The sequence below is a fragment of the Pinus tabuliformis genome, chromosome X (assembly GCF_031772625.1).
Source record: "Pinus tabuliformis cultivar Carrire ecotype Pingquan chromosome X, CPIR1, whole genome shotgun sequence".
Lineage (NCBI taxonomy): Eukaryota > Viridiplantae > Streptophyta > Pinopsida > Pinales > Pinaceae > Pinus > Pinus tabuliformis.
The window spans coordinates 691838464-691858792 of NC_142308.1; the positions used below are offsets into that span (position 1 = coordinate 691838464).

Genomic DNA, 20329 nt, shown 5'->3' on the forward strand with positions numbered 1-20329 from the left:
CCTCATAGATTCACTATATAAAGGCAACAACTTGACCTCATTTGGAGCACATCCATAGCAAGTTCAATCTGCAATTGCTGGAGGCAAAAAAAGGGTGTGAAATTCAAGGGAGAGGAAGGAAACCCTAGCGAACAAGAATGAAGTATTTGTCAAACCTAAGAATTTGAATTTTATCTCTCTTTGTCTCACATGTGTGAAGTTGATGGGTTTCTAGAAGTGCTTAATTGCAGTGTTGTAGTTGGGCAGAAATTATGGGTTGTTGCTAGGATGTAGTTATTGGACAAGAAGAGACCACTGAAGGTCACTGAATAATATTGGAAGGTTGACTTGGTGGACGAGGAAGGTCTTTTGGTCAGGGCTAAGGTCGTGGTCTATCTCAATTTGATTAGTGGAAGAGTTTGACTAAGTTTTCCGTTAGAGAGGGGTTTTATCCCCGACTGAGTGCCTACATCTAGTATTGTTGATCTCCATGTTTTGATTTGATGATTGCTTGATGAAAAGAAGATAAAAGAAGAACATAAAGAGAAGATAATAAAACAACAAGAACTATTATCACAAGTAATTATCAATATAAGATAATATTTTTGCCTTTCTGGTTTTCTAACAATTTTGAAGTCTAAGAAACCCTGTGATTCTGGTTATTCAAGTTACAAGATATGTGTGTTTGTCATCTCAAGTCTCACAATACCATTACAGGATAGGCGTGCCTGTCATCTCAAGACTCACAATACCTAACAAATAAAAAAAAAATGGTCTCCTAGATGGAAAAATAATTGTTAACTATGTAAGTTTTCTTTTTATTATATAAAAATTTAAGTAGCAAGGTGTATTTATAGGTTTTTTCTTAATTATAAAAATTATTATTAATAATTTAATTATTACTAAAAATTGTTTAAAATTTAAAGCAATTATAGCATAATACCATATATATAATTATTATAATGTTGTTATATTAATTATGATTGCTATATATAAAAAGAAAATTAATAAACTTTATAAATTGTTTTGAAAATTTTGCAAATTAATTGAAAGACATTTTGTTCGACAAACTCTTTCAGGTATAATAAAATAATAATTTAAATTTATAAATGCAATAAACCAAAAGTATCTTAATAATTCTAATCATTATCTATATATATTATACCCAAAAGAGTTTAACATAGCAACATTATAATAATTATATATATGGGATTATGCTATAATTGCTTTAAATTTTAAAAAAAATTCTAGTAATAATTATAAAAAAGTTATATATATATATATATATATATATATATATATATATATATATATATATATATATAGATATAGATATATATATAATCTAACTTATAGACAAAATAACTTTTCTTACTGGAATCGATGATACAATTTCAAACGAGATTATGATTTTTTGTTTTTTAAAATAATTTTTTCAATGTATAAAAAGATTCAACACCCTCGAAAACCCATGGGGCACTCAAATTCTATAGATTAACAACTTAAACAAAAGTTTTTGAAAATCTTTATAGGAATTTGGTTTAAATTAACCAAAAAAAAGCTCTGAAAAAAGTTAATTAATCTATAAGTTAGACTACACATCTCTATATATATAAACAAATATTTATTAAAAAAATTGGGACTTTATTTATGAAATCGACTAAAAAGGGATGACAACAATGGGATATTATTAAATATAAATAAATTTACAAAATTTATAACAAAATAATTAACCCTAACCCTCCCACCCACCCCCAAAAAAAATAATATAAAACTTTAAAAAATTAGACTTCAGCATAAAAATATCCCTTACCATTCCCCCCTTTGCATGAGCACTATATTACCCAGAGCCTGGGGTAATAACCTTAGCTAACTCACTTGAGGTGTTGGTGAGTCCATGTCACGTCACTCACATGATCCATAATTGTTGTAAGCATTCATGTGCTTCCTCTGTTGATGTCATTATTATAGCCACAAAAAACAAAGGGAAAAGAGCATGGTTGTATAATGGTAAAGCAGTTATTGCAATGTTTGGGCCTCATGACGAAGCAGGGAAACAATTTGGCAGTAAAGAAAAAACGGTTAATTCTATAATAGGGAGGAAAACAACAGGATCAACATGGATGAAAAGGGATGAAGACTCAAAGTTGAGTCTTGTGTGCCAAGTCACGTAGCAATCAAATCCTACCCAGGTCTACCTAAGTCTAGTTTGTTGGAACTGTAGAGGTTACCCTTGGAGGAGGGGACCTGGGATAGGGCCTATTGCAGAAGGTAGAGACATAATTTGTCTCACAGAAACTCATGAACATGATGGTTGTAAAACTCCTATGTTTGATGGTTATTTGAAATTAGTAGTTTGGAACGAGGCAATAGAAAATGGCGAAGGGTATGGAGGAATATTGGTTTTAGTGAAAGAAAAAGAAGGTCGCACATAGATTTTGTAAAAGGAGATTCAAATAAACAATATTTATGGTTCAAAATAACATAGAATGAGAACCACATAAGAATTGCAACATGTTATTATGTACCTCAAGTCTTAAAAACTTACAAAAATAAGGGCCTAGATAGAAAAGACCCATATGCAGCTTTAAAGTAGGATATTGTTGTATATTCTCAGAAGGGAGAAGTTCTTTTAGTGGGAGATTTCAATATTAGAACAACAAATCAACAAGTGAGTATGTTTTGTTGCAAAGATGATCACAATCCTATCTGGCTCATTGAAGAGGAGAATCCCCAATGGTTGAGATGTTCAGAACATGACAAAGTTAGAAATCATTTTGGAGAGGAGTTGCTAACAGTGTGTGGTTCTTTCAACTTAATTATATGCAATGGTCTAGATAAATGGAAAAGGTCTAGGAAGTTCACTTGCAACACATACAATGAGGCAAGTGTTGTTGACTACGTTATTTGTTCACAAAGCTTGATAGAAAGGATAGATGGAGTTAAGATTTGAGAGCCTATGTGAGACTTAAAATCAAACCATAATCCAATATATATAAAGCTATCTTGGTTAGAAGAAAGACAACATAGAAGGAAAACCCAATGTTCTCGGCAATCAATATCAAGGGGCAAAATTCTTCTAACACAAGAAATTTGCATTTTCTTCAAAACAATGTTGGAGAGATCAATTCAAAAGGGGAAGAGGGGTTCCCAGTCTCAATAGTCATGAGTTAACAAATATAATTTAGATTGCACTTGAGAAGTGCAAAAGAGAAAAAAATAGGAAATCTGAATCAAATTGTTTTCTTGTAAATGCTTGGTTTGATGATGAATGCAAAATGGAAAGGAAAACCTTGAAAAAGGTAGGCGAGGAAAAGATGAATGTAAAGTTATATAAGCAGATTTTAGAAAGGGAAAAAGATGAGTTCATGCAAACAAGGCAAGAAGAGTTAATATATTTAGGCAAGTATAACCCAAATATTGTTTGGCAAGAACTTCAACAAAGGAAGAAGCAAATTGAAAATAATATTATAGCCAATCAATGGTTTGATTATGCAAGACAACTTTATGAGAAAAATCCAGAGGAGGAGCCTCCTCCCAGGATCAACACAACTACAAATCTTTTCACATTACAGGAAGTAGAGAGAGGAATTAAGAAGTTGAAAATAGGAAAGGCAAAGGACTTGGTTGAACTTCAAGCATAATATCTAAAGGGGGGAATGAACATTCTCGCACCACACATCATGGAAATATTCAACAACGTCATTCGGCAAGGATTCCCAAGAGATTGGACAATTAGTCTAGCAATACCCATTTTTAAAAGTGGAGACATTAATAATCCTTCCAACTATAGAACAATTATGATCAATCCTTTGTTTATAAATCTCTTCAGCGGCATGGTAGAAAATAGAATCAGTAAGTGGGCGGAAGTCAAATAAAAGAGGGCAAAAGGGAAAGCAGGTTTTAGGATGAAACATTCTACAGTAGATCATGGTATCACGTTGAGACACATTATTGAAAAGGTTTGGGAGGGAAAAGAATAAGTATTTTGCTGCTTTGTTGACTTTAAAAAGGAATTTGACACAATCCCTAGAGATAAGGTGTGGAGTAGAATGGAATAATTTGAAATGCCTTTGCATTATAGAGTTGTTGTCCATAGGTTCTATGAAGAGGTGAAAGTCAAAATTATAACTTCAGCAAGCATTTCAGAAAGCTTTAGAAGTGACATCGGAGTCAAGCAAGATGCCCTTTCTCCCTTACTCTTTTTGGTTTATATATTGATAAATTGGAAGAGTGGCTAAATATGAAAGGTGGGGATGGTGTTTGGTTGGGGGAGTTTGTGATAAAACTTCTTTTATATGTTGATGACCTTGTATTGATTGCTAAATCAGCCCAAGGATTGCAGATGCGCCTATATTCCCTTGAGCCTTTTCGTAAAAAAGTGGGGATGTGAGTCAATACCAGCAAGACCAAAATAATGATTTTCTCAAATAAAAAGAAGCAGAGCCATCATAGGTTCTTCTTTGAAGGAAACGTTCTTGAAGAATTAAATGAATACAAGTACCTGGCCTCCTAGTTTGTCCAGTGATATTATATGGGTGTGAAGTGTGGGCTAGCAATATCCCTGTCTCAAAATGGAAGCAAGTTGAGAAAATCCAAAAATGCTTGATCACGAGCAAGTTTAAAATAAAAAGTTCAGTTTCTTATGAGGTAATGTTGAGTGAAACATGAGCAACTTCCATCAAAGCAATTGTTATGGTGCGTCTCATAAGGCATCTACAAATAATTGAGAAAATAAGAGAAGGTAGATGGCCTAAAGTTATCTGAAATGAAGGAACGAGTGAAATAAAGAAATCATGGACGAGACAAAACAACAAATGGATGCAAAACTGAAATATTTACCTCAATGCATGTCCCACAAATAGCAAGGATTTAAAGAGTTTTGTTATGGAGAAGTTTCGTAAGCGTATATGGGGAAAAGAGTTGGGTAGAAAGAAGAAGTACTATGTTCAAGAATTCAACCCCACTTGTGATCTCCAACAAAAAGAGTACATTGGAGCTAGCATTCCATGGAGAGCAAAGATTCTTATTGCTCAATTAAGAACTAACTTGCATCAACTATGGTGTGAAATGGGTCGGTGGAAAAGACCTAAAGAAGCTTGGGAAGAACGGGTGTGTACTTTTTGCACTTTTGGGGTAGTGGAATCAGAAAAACATTTCATTTTGGAATGTGATGCTTTTAGAGACATCAAAGACAGTTACAACAGTATGTTAACATCAGTTCCTTGGCATTGTCTTTTCAGTGAGGGGACTCTTAGAAGGTTGGGTCAACTCATCATTAATTTGAATAATAAGAGGATTGAAGTGCAAAAGGAAAAAAGCATGGAAGCTCGTGGTCCCATAGACTATATCTAGTCTCGTGGACGTTAAAATTTCATTTCATTTCTAACGAGCTCTATCACACCGCAACCAAAGGACAGAATGGGAGAACATGCAATGGGATTGAGAAGCCATATGTTGCAACACGTGTGCGGATGTAAAAAAAATTATTAATCATGTATTTTCATTAGTGCCAATTGTTTATACAATGAGGAATTGAACTAAAAATCAGTTTCAGATTAAAATTACATGGAACTTGAATTTTCATTAGATTTAGCTTTGATTATTGGGTGACTTAATTAACCATTATAGATTTATCTTAAGTATGGATCTAACATGAGTTGAGAGGGATCAAATTGATTCACGTGCAAAGAGTTTTAGAGTGCAAAATACAATGTGTTATATTTCATTGTTGAAATTGTATTGTTGAATGAGTGCAAAATACAATGTGTTATTTTTCATTGTTGAAATTGTATTTTTGAATGCTAAATAGAGTATATATAAGACCAAATAAAAATTTTAACCATAAAAACTTAATTTTTTTTTTCTATATATAGATATATATGAAGTTGATATCGACATAAATTAGTTAACATAGATCTTCAAATAGTTTATTTGAATCTCTAGCTAAAATATTTTTGAAAAGTATAAGATTTAAACATTTGATTCACACATTTGTTTACTTCTAATTACTTTACAACATATTCATTTTTTTTAATTATAGTGGATATTATTTTTCTATTTAGAACATAATTTTTATTTTTTATTTTTATTTAGGACAAACTTACACATCCCGTTGTAGAAAATGGTAAAGTGTGATTTTTTTTTAATAATTTATATTTAAATACAAATAAAATTAGTTATATCTTATACATCACCAATTAGAAAATAGAAATTTAGATTTTAAAAAATTAAAAATTAATTTACTTTTCAAAATATTCAATTTTTATAAAAAAAAATTAATAAATTTAATAAATTATTTTGAAAAAATTGCAAATTAATTGAAGTGAAATAAGTGAAATAAGTTTGAGTAGCAACCAATTGTAATATAACCTACTTTTGGCAGGTATAATAATTAGTAGGAAGACAATGCTACTAACTCTAAAACAAAAGAAGGCCGCAATTTCACGAGGGATTTTTATAATAATAAGTAGGGAGAAAACAAGGAAGACAATGCTACTAACTCTAAAACAAAAGAAGTCGCAATTTCACCCAGAAAACAATGGAAATTCTAGTAAGATTTTGGAAATATCAAAGATTTTTTTTTGGAAATTTAGAGTACATGTCAAGCTTGATTTTGGGTGCCCCCAAAATATAGTGTTGAATCCATTTCTACCATAAAAAACTATTCAAATATTACTATGAAAATTTTCACCAAATTCTAACGAGAATTTTACCATCCATATGAAATTATGACTCTTAAAAAAATTCAAAATATCATTTAGCTCATATAAAACTTTGGAGAAGGCCAAAATCTATGGTGAACTCCCCTAGGTTAAAGTTAGTCAACCCGAATACGAATAGTTACAATAAAAAGGTGGAGTTTGGATAGGTTTCTTAGAAGGGCAGGAGGTACAAATACAATATAACCGTTATTACTGGTAATAAATCTGTCAACATCTTCCCTTATATCTATATATATAATTATTATTTTTGAAAAGATGATTTTGTCCATGTTTTAAACGATAAACGATAAGGTATTATTGTTTTCATTATTAATAAATCAGTGTTCACCTATTTTAATTCATTCAAAGAACGCAGTGTTTAAGCCATACAACCTAATAATTTTAATATTATTAATGTTAGTGTCCAGAACGTGACAACATTCCCGTACAAGCGACCAACGGATATATTGAGCCGTTAACCTTTTCCAAACATCAATGATTACGTTGATGTGGGCCAAATTCCAGTCACGACTAACGGTCATAAGTTTAGTCGATGAAGTGTACGTTGTGATCCAACCATATGATTGGTCATAACATGTTCGGGGTGAATGTGTGATACAAAAGCTTTTATTGAAAAATGAGGAAGGCCCCCCAGCGGCCTATGAGTAGGTTCTTGCCTCATTGGCATTGCGTTGAGATTCTCGTAAATCTCTTTGAGTGTTGTCTTTGTTTTATTTTTAATTATTTGTATTTGTATTTGTATCTGTATCTGTATCTGTAGATAAAGATTTTCGTAAATTTTTGTGAAGGTTTTATTTGTTTTATTTATTATTATTATTATTATTGGATAAGGATGTGATGTGATTGATGACATAATATAGATGATGAATTGATGATAAAGTTTATGAATTTTAATAAGAATGTATGATTAATCATTAAGAAGATGTGGAATTAGGGTATAAATTTGAGGGTTCCATAATTTTTTTATGACAGGTGTTTTTTTAATAATGTTTGATTTTTTTTATTTTTTTACCATGATTTAAATATCATGTATTTCATGTTTTTTTGTTATTATTATTATTATTTTTTATGTATTACATGTTTTTTTTTGTTTTTGTTTGTTTGTTTTGTTGGGAGTATAAAAATAATTTTTTGGTAGTACATGTTTTGTGTTTTGTCTTCTTAAATTTTTTAATTATGGCTCAACCATAAATTTATGTCTATGTTTTATATTACTTTAAAAATATCAATAGGTTATTTTTTATCATATAAAGTTATTTTTTAACTATGTATTTAATTTTGTGAATTGTGAGGAGAAATTGTGAGGAGCTCACCTAACTCACTTGACTCTTTTTCTTTTTTCTTAAGGCAAGAAAATTCGCATACCTCGTTTAGCTTGAGAAAAATAGAATTTCACATAAAAGACTAATTATTTTAATTAATTAAATTATAATAATAAATAAATTAAAATTATGATTTGGGGTAAGTTATGACATGCACAAAAAAATGTTATAGAATTTCAACCTCTAATATAAGACTAGAGAGGCTAAATATTTTGATTAATTAAATAATAACAAAAAATTAAATTATGATTTATCTTTATTGAATAATCATCTTTATCTTATTAGATTATTTACTATGATTTTAAAGCATACTTTCAGTGTTACACAACCATTAAATTTTTATGAATAAACTTGACTTTAGAAATAAATAAATTCAAATTAGAACTAAATTATATGATTTTAAAACATTCTTTCAATTTGACACAACCACTAAAATTTTATGAATAAACATGACTTTAGAAATAAATAAATTCATATTAACTCACAAGTACAATTTATAATGCTCCTCCTCTGACCTCTCCTCTCCTTTGAATAGCTTAGTAGTTTCATAGTTACAAACAATTTAGTAGCTGCATAGCCATGGACAACTTAGTAGCTTCATAACCACAAACAACTTGCACACATTAAATAAAATCCATTAATATCAATTCAAATCAAAATAAATGAATTTAAAAAAAAACAAAATTGTCTTACAAAAAACTTACATATTTTGCATCAAAACCTAAACTAGTTGAAAAGATTAAATCTTACATATTTTGCATCAAATGGGTGTGTGTGTGTGTGAGAGAGAGAGAGAGAGAGAAATGGATTACACTACTCTTACATTCCATAATGGATATTTTGAAGCCTTTAAATAGGCTTTATCATAACAAATATCATGGGCAAAACCATGGGTTGTCAAAACTTGAAGCTAAAAAAGAACCCATGTTATTAATTTTAATTTATTATTTTATTTTATTGAGTCAAAATGTTTACATAACATAGCAAGGAATTAAAAATCTCTTCTAGCCTGGGTTGGAGAGCCTCTTGACACAATAATTAACTATGAGAAAAATCAAATTCTCCATTATTAATTATGGAAAATCAATAAAAATTAAAAACAGAAAACCACAAATTTCATTCATTCCTTTACTCAATTACATCATGCTTATATAGGAATAACACCTAACTAATTCCTAACTACTCACAACCGATTCCTGTTCAACTGCTCATAACTACTTCTATTTCAACTGCTTCATAACTAACCATTTCTGCATTAGCATTATTCTAACATCCTCCCTTAATGGAGAAATGGATTTTCTACCATACCTAAACTTGTACTTTGAACATCTGCTGTATTCTCTAGATTGATCTAACTACTGCATTAACAGAGGGTAGTTGGGATTAATACCTTTCTACCACTCCCCCTTAATTCCAACTATATAACAAACTATATATTCTTAATGATGACGACTTAAACTTTAACTTGCCTGCTGGTCTAAGTCTCAGCTAGGCTTACAACAAAACATTTCATTTTTGTCTTCTTATTAAAAGGTCCATGCTTGTTCCTTTTCCATTGCTGATGCAGTTTCATCTTCACCTTTTTGGGTTTCCTTATGAAATTCCTTTGCTCCTTGCGTACATACTTAACGTCAACAACCTCTTTTGGATTGAGAGGCAATGCAAGATCTCGAACGAAGTAATTTAATTCATGTTCTCCCCACTTTCCATGAGGAACCAACGAAGGAGTCACCAAAATGAACATGAGCGGCCTTCGAAGAACATCCATGGTAGTATCCTCCAAAGTAGCAGTCATCTTGAAATTAGATCCAATAAAACTTTTAACAACCGGGCAACTTTTAATCTCAGTGATTTCTTCAACAGCTTTAATCTCAGTGATTTCTTCAACAGGGTGATCCTCAACAACATGAGTGATTTCTTCAGGGACATGATCGTCAACAACATGAAACTCTTTGTCAATGGACTCAAAAATACTGCTAATCCCAAATGGGTTCATGAGAAAATGATCATTAAAAGGATCATCGTCAAAAAAGTCTAAAAAAATAGACATATCAGTTAGCTTTATCACACTTCAAACAAAACGCCTTTTCTACTGCTTCTCTCTGCAAAGAAAACCAGGCCGACTGAAAAAGAATATGACCACGGTAAGAGAAACGGTGGAAGCTTGCAAAACACACCAGCAAAGTTCTGACAGCAAGGTTTCAAGAAAATCAAAGAAACATACGCAGGAAGTCTCCGTCTTCTTCTGGACACACTGGTTCTCACAACAGCAACTGCTACCCGAGTCCTTGACAGGGGTCTTGGCAGCACATACGCAATCGCACAACAGCGACGCCCTCTGGCCGGTTCTGGACAAGATTACACAGACAAATACATGGACAGAAAACCAGCAAAAGTGAGACAAGGCTCACACACAACTTCAATGCACAACAGCAACTGCTACAGCAACAGTTCTTCGACAGGAACGATTCTAGATGGTAACACGCAGTCAAAACTCACATCGGTTCTCACGCTGCAACACACGCAGCAACACAAAAGTGGCACACCTCCACGCAGCTCTCTGCACAACGGGTTCACCACTAACACAACACGGATACCAACGGCTTCTACACGCACAACGGCTCTCAGCTTCTCACGGCTCTCACGCTGCACCAACACGCAGCGCAACTCGGCTTCACACACCAACACTCCGCCTCACGGCTCAGGTTCCACACGCCAACACGTTCCACACGCCAACACACAGCCACGGCTTAATTAAAACAGAAAGCTTACACAGCAATCGAGTTCCGTTAACACAACAGCAAACTTACACAGCAATCCTCGGCACACAAAGCTTACACAGCAATCGAGTTCCGTTAACACAACAGTAAACTTACAGAGCAATCCTCGGCACACAAATGCACCACTGCTCCGTCTCGACAGCACTCCTTCTAGGCTCCTTCAACTTCTACCGCACATACGCACAACAGTGCCCGTTCTCGACAGCACCGCACCAACAACAGTGCGTCCACTAGCAACAAGCGGTTCTGAGTTCTCTCAACGGACTTCGACAGCACTCACCAGCAAGCGGTTCTGAAAAGATGCTGCCCCAACAAACTCACACGCAGCAAAGAAGACCGGTTCTGCTGGGCTCCACGCAGGTGGCACAAACAACACGCCTTCCTCACCTGCCCTCTCACCCCAGCTTAAACCCTGAGCTCTGATACCAAATTAAAAACAGAAAACCACAAATTTCATTCATTCCTTTACTCAATTACATCATGCTTATATAGGAATAACACCTAACTAATTCCTAACTACTCACAACCGATTCCTGTTCAACTGCTCATAACTACTTCTATTTCAACTGCTTCATAACTAACCATTTCTGCATTAGCATTATTCTAACAATAAAATGGATATCGATATATCTATATATATTAAGGGTGGTTAACCAGGGAGATCAACCAAAGGTTAATTAATTTTATTTTACTGTGTCAAAATGTTTACATAACATAACAAGGAATTACAAATCTCTGGAAAATCAATAAAGTGGACATATATATATATATCTATATATATATATATATATATATATATATATATATATATATATGGTGGTTCACACTGGGTGGCCGCTACATCCACACAAAAATCCAGGGAGATCAACCTAATTCTGAAAAATCAATAAAGTGGATATATATATATATATATATATATATATATATATATATATATATATATATATGGTGATTCACAGATATACTGGGTGGCCGCTACATCCACGGGAAAACTATGGGAAAACTACGGGAAGAATCCAAGGAGATCAACTTGAAGGGATCTATGGGAAAAATCCAATCCAAGGAGATCAACCCTAAAGGATCTACGGCAAAAATCCAAGGAGATCAACCCAAAGGGATCTACAAGAAAAATCCGGGGAGATCAACCCGAAGGGATCTACAGGAAAACTACGGGAAAAATCTAGGGAGATCAACCCGAAGGGATCTACGGGAAAAATCAAGGGAGATGAACCCAAATGGATCTACTGGAAAAATCTAGGGAGATCAACTCAAAGGGATCTACCCACCCAACCAAACAAGCAAGGCCTAACCCCAAGGGCATCGAGGATATTTGACCCGGTGACCACATCCCAACTGGCAAGGTACTTAGCAATGGGAATTCCATATATATATATATATATGGGGTAAATTTTAAATATACCCATCAAATTGATGTTTTAAAAAATTAAGTAAATCTCATTAATGATGTGCAAATTTAAAAAATGCCAGTAAATGACGGTTAAAAAAGTGAATACAGGTAAATACCCATCAAATCAAATTGATGTTTTAAAATTTTAATTAAGTGTCATTAATGATTTTAAAATTTAAAAAATGTCAGTAAATGACTGTTAAAAAAGTGAATACATGTAAATACCCATCAATTTTAACGACTAGGTAGGATTAAAGACTAAAGGAAGAATAGTGGGACAATCCAATTTAGTAGAGGACACTAAATAATGGATAAATTAATAGTATTGTAAACCATATATTGTAATTTTAGTTATAGAATATCCTAAAGAATATAATGGATAGGCACATTTTTAAATGTTTAATCACTCGAGAATTGTTTGATTGTAGATTTCTTGGAGTATTAATCACAACATCCCTCTTCAAATTCATAGACATTTGGAATCCTCGATTGGATTCATCTTGGAGGTCACAAGTGAAGTGAGGAAAAAGGAAGAAATTCTTATCTATAGATACAAGATAAGACAAGGGGAAAGGGAAAAAGAAAGTCGACCCTATGAAACCAAAAACAAAAAGACCAAAGGGAAAGAGAAAGGAGGAAAAGAGATTGTCAATTGTATTATATAGTTAGAACAATCTTAAATAGACCGTGCTTGTTACTTTTTCTTTTCCATTGTGCAACTACAGATCAATGGTGACTCCACTATATGCACTCATCAAAACATGTAAAACATTGGGTGGGATCCCTCTTTTTGTTGGTGTTTCTCCAACTAAAATACACAATGAGCAAGTTTATTGTTTAGATGCTTGCATTAAAACAAAACCATGATAATTTGTTTACAATTGGGAGATATGCATTTTTTACCATCCTAAACTAAAGAAAACAATTTAATGACTTAAGGTGAGGATGACTCCATTAGCATCCCATATTGGCTGGAAAAGAATCAGGTTAATATGTTCTTTCTAAATCGAAAGTCATTCATGTTAAATAATGAAGAGATAGCAAGTGGAACATGTTGTTAGGCATGGGCATAATAGTGTTCATAGGATGGATCTTAAGTTTTGCACAAATAAATAAGTGTAATTTTTGCATAAACAAGTAAGTGCATACGTGTAATATGCAGTAATTTTTATCTTTTTTGCAAAAAGTAATTTATAGTAGAAGTTATTATAAGAAGCAAACTTTCTGCTAAAAGTAATTGATAGTAGAAGTTAAGTAATTGATAGATGATTATGAGAAGCAAATCAACTTTTATATTGATAGTATGCATAGAACTATTATGGTAAATGAAGTTGTTTTGTAAATAAAATGTTAAAATCTATAGATTAAAAATAAATTAAATTAAAGTAGAGATGAATGATATAAGAAATATGATATGAGAAATATGGTGTGATTGCCATTATTGAACATCTACATTGAAATAAGGGTGGAAGAACATAGGTATGGTATCCTTCATATTTCACATTTTATAAGTATTCAATTTCATTGTGAGTGTAAGTTTTTTCACATTACAATTAACATTCCAAATCTATATTCATAATATAATATTCAAATCATAAATTTATTAGTATTTTTTAAATAAAAACAACAATTTTTTGACAAATATATAATTAAAGAAATGAAATTAGGTATGATTGTTAGTATATATTCTCTTTTATATGTTATTAGTGTTCCTAAAAATTGAACTTTCAACTAATATTTTTAATTGATTTAAAAAAATATTGAATAAATTTTTGGCCAATACATACTTACATTAAAAAATTAATGTTAGTATTAGAGAAATAAAATCAACTAATATTTTTAATTAATTATTAAAAAAAATATTAAATTATTAAATTTTTATTTTAATATTTTTTAAAATATTATAAATATCTCTTATTTCTTTCCAATTACATTAACAATAATATAATAAATATTTTAAAATTGCTCACGATTTAAAAAGTTAGAATTATAATAAATATCGAAAAAATAAAATCTCAGAGTTGATGTCACGCGTTGTTATGCAGGCCACACATTCAAAATTCGTGTAATTGTTTTGTGTTTGAAGCCCATGGGTTTTTTTTTTCTAGAAAGAAAATCTTGATACTCTCTTCAAAGCAATCGTACATTTTATCATCGCTAAGTCGGGCTAGGGCAAAAACATTGTATTTGAACCTTATGTCTCAGTCTAATATTTAATATAACAGGAAAGAAATGACTAGTACTTTTAAGATTTTTATTTTTTTTAATAGAAAAATTAAATAAAATATTATACAACTATTAAATATAATTAGATTTGATGTGTGTACTATTTTTCTTAAGTAATTTATTTGAAATCTGAAACTTTATATAAATTAATAACAAAAATATATGTTATAAAATTATTTTCAAATCAAATAAATAAAAATTATAAAAATATTTCAAATCAAATATAACGTTTTAATTTAATTAAAATTTTATTATTTTAAAATGAATTAATTTAAATATTTTTGAAATGTATTGTGTAATAAAGAAACTATTTTATATATTTATAATTTTTATCATGATTTAAGCTTTATAAAAATAGTATTTATTAAATTTTTATTAATTTCTAATTATTCTTATTATAAAAAGAATATCTGAAACTTTATCTATTTAACTTTATATAAATAGATAATAATAATAAAAAAGTCATAAAATTATTTTCAAATCAAATTATAATATTTATAATGCAATCAAAGTGGAATCTCAGTTTTGACTTTTTACTAACCCACTGGGATATGTATAATAATTTTGAGCAAAAAGTGGTATAAAGCTAGACAAAATAGAGGATTGACATGAATTTCAATTTATCAGTATGAATTGATCAGTTTAAAGATGAAGAGTAGACAATTAACATTGGTGAACAATTTGAAGAACCCAACTGGGAATGTTAGGAGGTTTTAATTCTCTCATCATGGGAAATTCTAAGCAGTCTTATTTCTATAAAAGTTGATCAACTATAGCATTAACCCTCTTGATAACCCTCTTGGTAGCAACAACAATATCTGAAGTGGCTTCAATGCTTGTTTTAACCCATTTGTGTCCATTATCCTCTTCTTGATGGGGAGTGTCTTGCATGTCATTTTAGGGTAGAGACAATGCTAGTTTTAACCCATCTCTCTATGGGGTGTTGATGCATGTCACTTTTGGGTTGAGGCAATGTTGCGACAACTTGTTTAAAGTGAGGTTATTAATTATATTAAAGTTTAAAATTGGATGGTCATAATTAAAATGAAGGATAATAATTAAATGCATTACACTCTTTAATCTAAAAGCTTTTTTTCCATTCCAAAATAAAAGCTTTCTTTTCTTTGCAAAATATACCTGCCTATTAACTTAAATACTTGAATTAACAATTTTTAAAAATATCTTTCTAAAAATATATTTCTTATACTTAAATACATGACTACCTCTATTAATAAGAAAAAATATTCTTAACACTTTCCATAATTTATTGATTTATACTTTCACGTTATTAGAATCACATTAATAAAATTACAAACAACATCAATTATAACTTTTTTTTATTTATTTGATTTTTAGGTTAGATTACATTTTATTAAATATGTTTTAGATTACATTTTATTAAATTTTCATTAACGTAAACGGTAAAGTGAAAAGTGTTCTTTCTTTGCGCCTCCACTGTCCATTAACCCGGTCATGTATGTTTCAGTATAAGAATTATATCAAACAAAGAAAAATCTACCAAAAGGCAAAATAACAAGAAATGACATAATGTCTAGGTTTAGGTGGATTACTGGAATGTATGGAAATTCTATGAATTGAAAATTGTTGACTTTACCTGCATGATGTGTTTCTCCTTTGGTGTGGGCTAGTAAAGTTGTCCTCCTTCCATCAGATTTTACTATACACTCACAATAACAAAAATGTGCATTTCTCCGTACGCATAGCAGTATTTCTCGAAAAAGGAGGCTAAGAGTAATGTTTATAAATGTGCCAGCCAACCGTGCAGGTGTCAAATCACCATATATTTATTTGATATTATTAGATAATTATGGACATTTGGTGTTGGGAGTTTGTTTTTGTGTGTTTTTTTTTTAAACCTCGGTACAAAATGTAATAATTATAATACAAGTGTCAAGTTTTTGTATTTTTTTAAATTTATATTTATTTTTTATTTCTGACTATTCAGAAATAAAGTTTATAAAATAATCAAAATTTTTGTTTTAATCCATGAAAAAAAATTGAATTTCAAAAATTTTAAAAATATTTTTATTTTTTAAAAAATTACTTTAATATAATAATTTTTCATTAACTTTATAAAATTTTCGAGAAAAGATTGAAAAATAAAAAGATCAACGATTTTTGAGTAGAAATAAAAACAATATAATTAAAGAGTTCAGGGTTCTGTAATCCATATCAAGATTGTGAGAGATTTTTCGGCCAAAATCACATGGAGTACCATTTGTCGACGCATTTCGAACCAACTAGTGTGGTTCATCGTTAGGTCCTGACGATGAAAACCAACTAGTGTGGTTCATCGTTAGGTCCTGACGATGAACCACACTAGTTGGTTTGAAACGCGTCGACAAATGGCACTCCATGTAATTTTCACTGGAAAATCTCTCACAAAAACAAAAAAAATTTAATAGAAATAAAAACAATATAATTTGCCATTGGCAAGTATAATAAAAAGAGTTTCGTTTTTATTTGACTTAATTTCCATATCTACATTATTCTCTATGATAAATCATGAAAATCTGGTTTATAACTGACTAATTTACCAACTCAACGCTATTATTATATTATATGAATTACTACGGCTTAATTTAGTTATTCTAGTTTATAACTTACTAATTTACCAAGCCGATGTTATTATTATATTATATGAATTTGTGAAATGGCCAATTCTGGGGCACATAATTTCGACATTAGTGTTATTATTCAAGGGTCTTATTCACCACACTAATGTTATATTATTTACCATAAATTCATGAACTACTTATTTCTAATAACCTAAATTACTAGGCATGTGTTATTGTTTTAATATTTGAATTCATGAAATGATTTTCTAGGGCATTATTGTTTTTGAATTTTGTATTTTATGAAATGGTTATTTCTATTAGTTTTTCAGAGAAAAAAACCATCATAGATTTATATTAAGAAAATATAAAGATCTTCAATACATAAGCTGTTGGATTGAGCCAAAAGCCCAGCAACCTTTGCAAAAATTGGATACAGATAGTCCGAATCTTCCATATCTAAAAAGGGAAAACATATACATCCCATCTACAAAGCCCGCTTGACCAAAGATGCTAACAGATTATACGATCATTTGAAGAAACAACCCTATTAAAAGATTACATACAATTAGCACATAAGAAAATAGGAGCAGTCGGCCCAGCCTTGGAACAGAGATCCAGAAATACTGAAACCATCTTGCAGGAGCAAAAACCCTCAGAATCATATAGCAGGCGCCTTTGGCAGAGAGTCATTTTGATGAAAGGATTCATGGCATGCCTGAATACGCTGAAGAATAGCATGAAGGGGTTCCTTAGAACCTTGGAAAATTTGTGCATTCCTCCAGTTCCACAAGAACCAACAGGAAATGATAAACAACGATCTCCAAGATGAGGATTGCCTACTCCACCATATAAAAGCATCCTGAACAGAAGAAAAGATAATGTAAGGAAAACCAAAATATAAAGACAGCTCATACCAGATATAAAGGGACGAGGCACATTGAAAGAACATATGCAGATTAGATTCCGCTTCATTGAGGCACATAGCACATCGGCTCGGACCCTGCCATCTTTTCCTTTGAAGAACCTCCCATGTAAGATTTTTGTTCCCAAATAGCAGCCAAGAGAAAATAATCATTTTGAGAGGACATGCAGCCTTCCAAAGACGTGGAGGAAACAGCGGATGAGGACTCCTTGCACTGACAGAGATCATATCTGCATAAATATGCTTTACGCTCACAGGCTGGTTTGATTTTTTGAGAGACCAAACCAGAAGATCCTTTGATCCCGATCGAATAATCCCCATACTACAAAGGCTCGCTTTTACCGAATTCCAGAGAGGGAGCATCGATTGGGGCAAATGCAGATCCTCCCCATCATACCAAACCGGGGAAGAACCAGACCATTCTTTTATCAGCTTGTCCCATGTAAAACATCCCAACCTGTGTAGATTGTAGACCAACGGAGAAGGGAACGAGAACTCCCGGGCGCATGAAATAGAATCATAACCAATAAACATACTAGTTCCCGAGCAGAGTTTCCAGCGAAGATTCTCCATGAAGAAAGGATGGACCTTCCTGAGACTTTGCCAAATCGTCGAACCACTCCTGATGCCAATGGACCGCCTCCTGTACCAGAATTCTATACTCTTGCCTTTTAAATATTTTGCCTTAATAATCTTACTCCATGGCCCGTCGCCAAAAATTCCTCTATGAAAAGACTTACAGAGGAGGGCTTTCCCGAAAGTGCGCATATCTAAAAGGCCCCATCCACCAGCCCATTTTGGTTTTGATATAGAAGCCATTTTGACAAGATGAATTTTGTTCTGAAAAGCATGTCCTCCCCAGAGGAAATTAGCAATCAATCTGTTCATTTGGTTTATAATGCTGGCAGGAAGAAAGAAGATATGAGCCCAGTAGACTGAAAGTTGGGAAAGGACGGCCTGTACTAAGATGAATCTGCCAGCCAGAGAAAGAAATTTAAACTCCCATCCTGAGATCTTTTTATAAAACCGGTCCAGTAGCCATTGCCAATCCCTTTTGGAGTTTCCTTTTGCCTTTAAGGTGAAGCCCAAGTATTTAAACCCTTGCTTAATTGAAAAAGGAGCAATGCCCATCAATTCAGATATCCAGTGAACGATTTCCATATTTGAATCGTTATGAAACAAAGAGGATTTTTCCTTATTGATAAACAGACCTGTAGCTTTCTGAAATTTTGAAAGAATATCATTTATGCATGCCCAGGAGACCTTACAAAGCATAGCAAAGATGAGGACATCGTCAACAAAGAGATTATGAGAGAGGGAGACATCCTTACAAATCTTTACCGGGCGGCATCTCTTGTCTTCAACTGCTTTATTTATCTGCAAACTGAGAGAGTTCATTACCAGAATGAAGAGCAGTGGGGAAAGGGGACATCCCTGTCGGAGTCCTCTCTCCGCTTGGAAGAAAGACGAAGGAAGTCCATTTACAATCACTGAATATCTGACGTTCTCAACACAGGACATGACCCAATTGACACTTTGTGACTTCAGTCCAATTTTTGCCAGCAGAATTCTTAAAAAGCCCCAATCTACACAATCATAGGCTTTTTGCAAATCAATCTTAAGGATAGCCGCATCCAAATTCTTTGTCAGCATTGAAAACAGACTTTCCTGAGTCATGGCAACAACATCCAAGATAATACGACCCTTTAAGAACGCATGTTGGTCCCCAGAAATGAAGGAATTTAGAATAGGCTTCATTCTTTCCGCAATGATTTTTGAGGTTAATTTGAACATGATGTTGCAGAGCGATATAGGCCTAAAGTCGTGAAAGGATTCAGACTTGTTCTTTTTTGGAATTAGAGCTATGAAGGTAGAGGAAGTGGCCGAATGTATGCTTCCAGACATCCGGGAATATATATATATACATATACATATACATATACATATACATACATACATACGTGGAATTTTGAGGTTCAAGGAAAAATAACAAAATTATAGTGAAAATAATAAAACAAGATTTACAAATTTAAAAAAAAATGAAATAATTTTTCTTTTCTTTTTAATTGCATTTTTTACATATCTTCTTATAGGTTTACTCTATATTCAATGAGTACCCACTCTGCACATTTTTTAGTAGGCCAGCACCAAGAAAAAAATTGAAAATGCATACATGAAAAATGAACAATTTTTTTTCATGTATTTTCATTTTTTCTCAGGTCTACTAAAAAATGTATAGAGTGGGTACTCATTGGATATTGAATTTAATTTTGCATTTAACAAGTGCCTATACTTCACATTTTAGTAAAACCTATAAGGAGATGAGTAGAAATGCAATTTCAAAAAAAAAATTAACCTCCAAAAATATTTACCTCTAGGAATGACATC

The 20329-nt window shown here is 31.9% G+C and overlaps 1 protein-coding gene across 1 annotated transcript; it reads right to left on the reverse strand.

Moving 5' to 3' along the window:
• Positions 1–10898: 10898 nt before the first annotated feature.
• LOC149141866 (uncharacterized) lies at positions 10899–19699 on the reverse strand. The gene is made up of 4 exons (XM_089451355.1): positions 17934–19699; positions 17579–17878; positions 11087–11225; positions 10899–10973 (listed from the first exon to the last, which is right to left on the reverse strand). The coding sequence occupies exons 1-4, from the start codon at positions 19697–19699 to the stop codon at positions 10899–10901; spliced, it is 2280 nt and encodes a 759-aa protein (XP_089307481.1).
• Between the last annotated feature and the right edge of the window lie 630 nt (positions 19700–20329).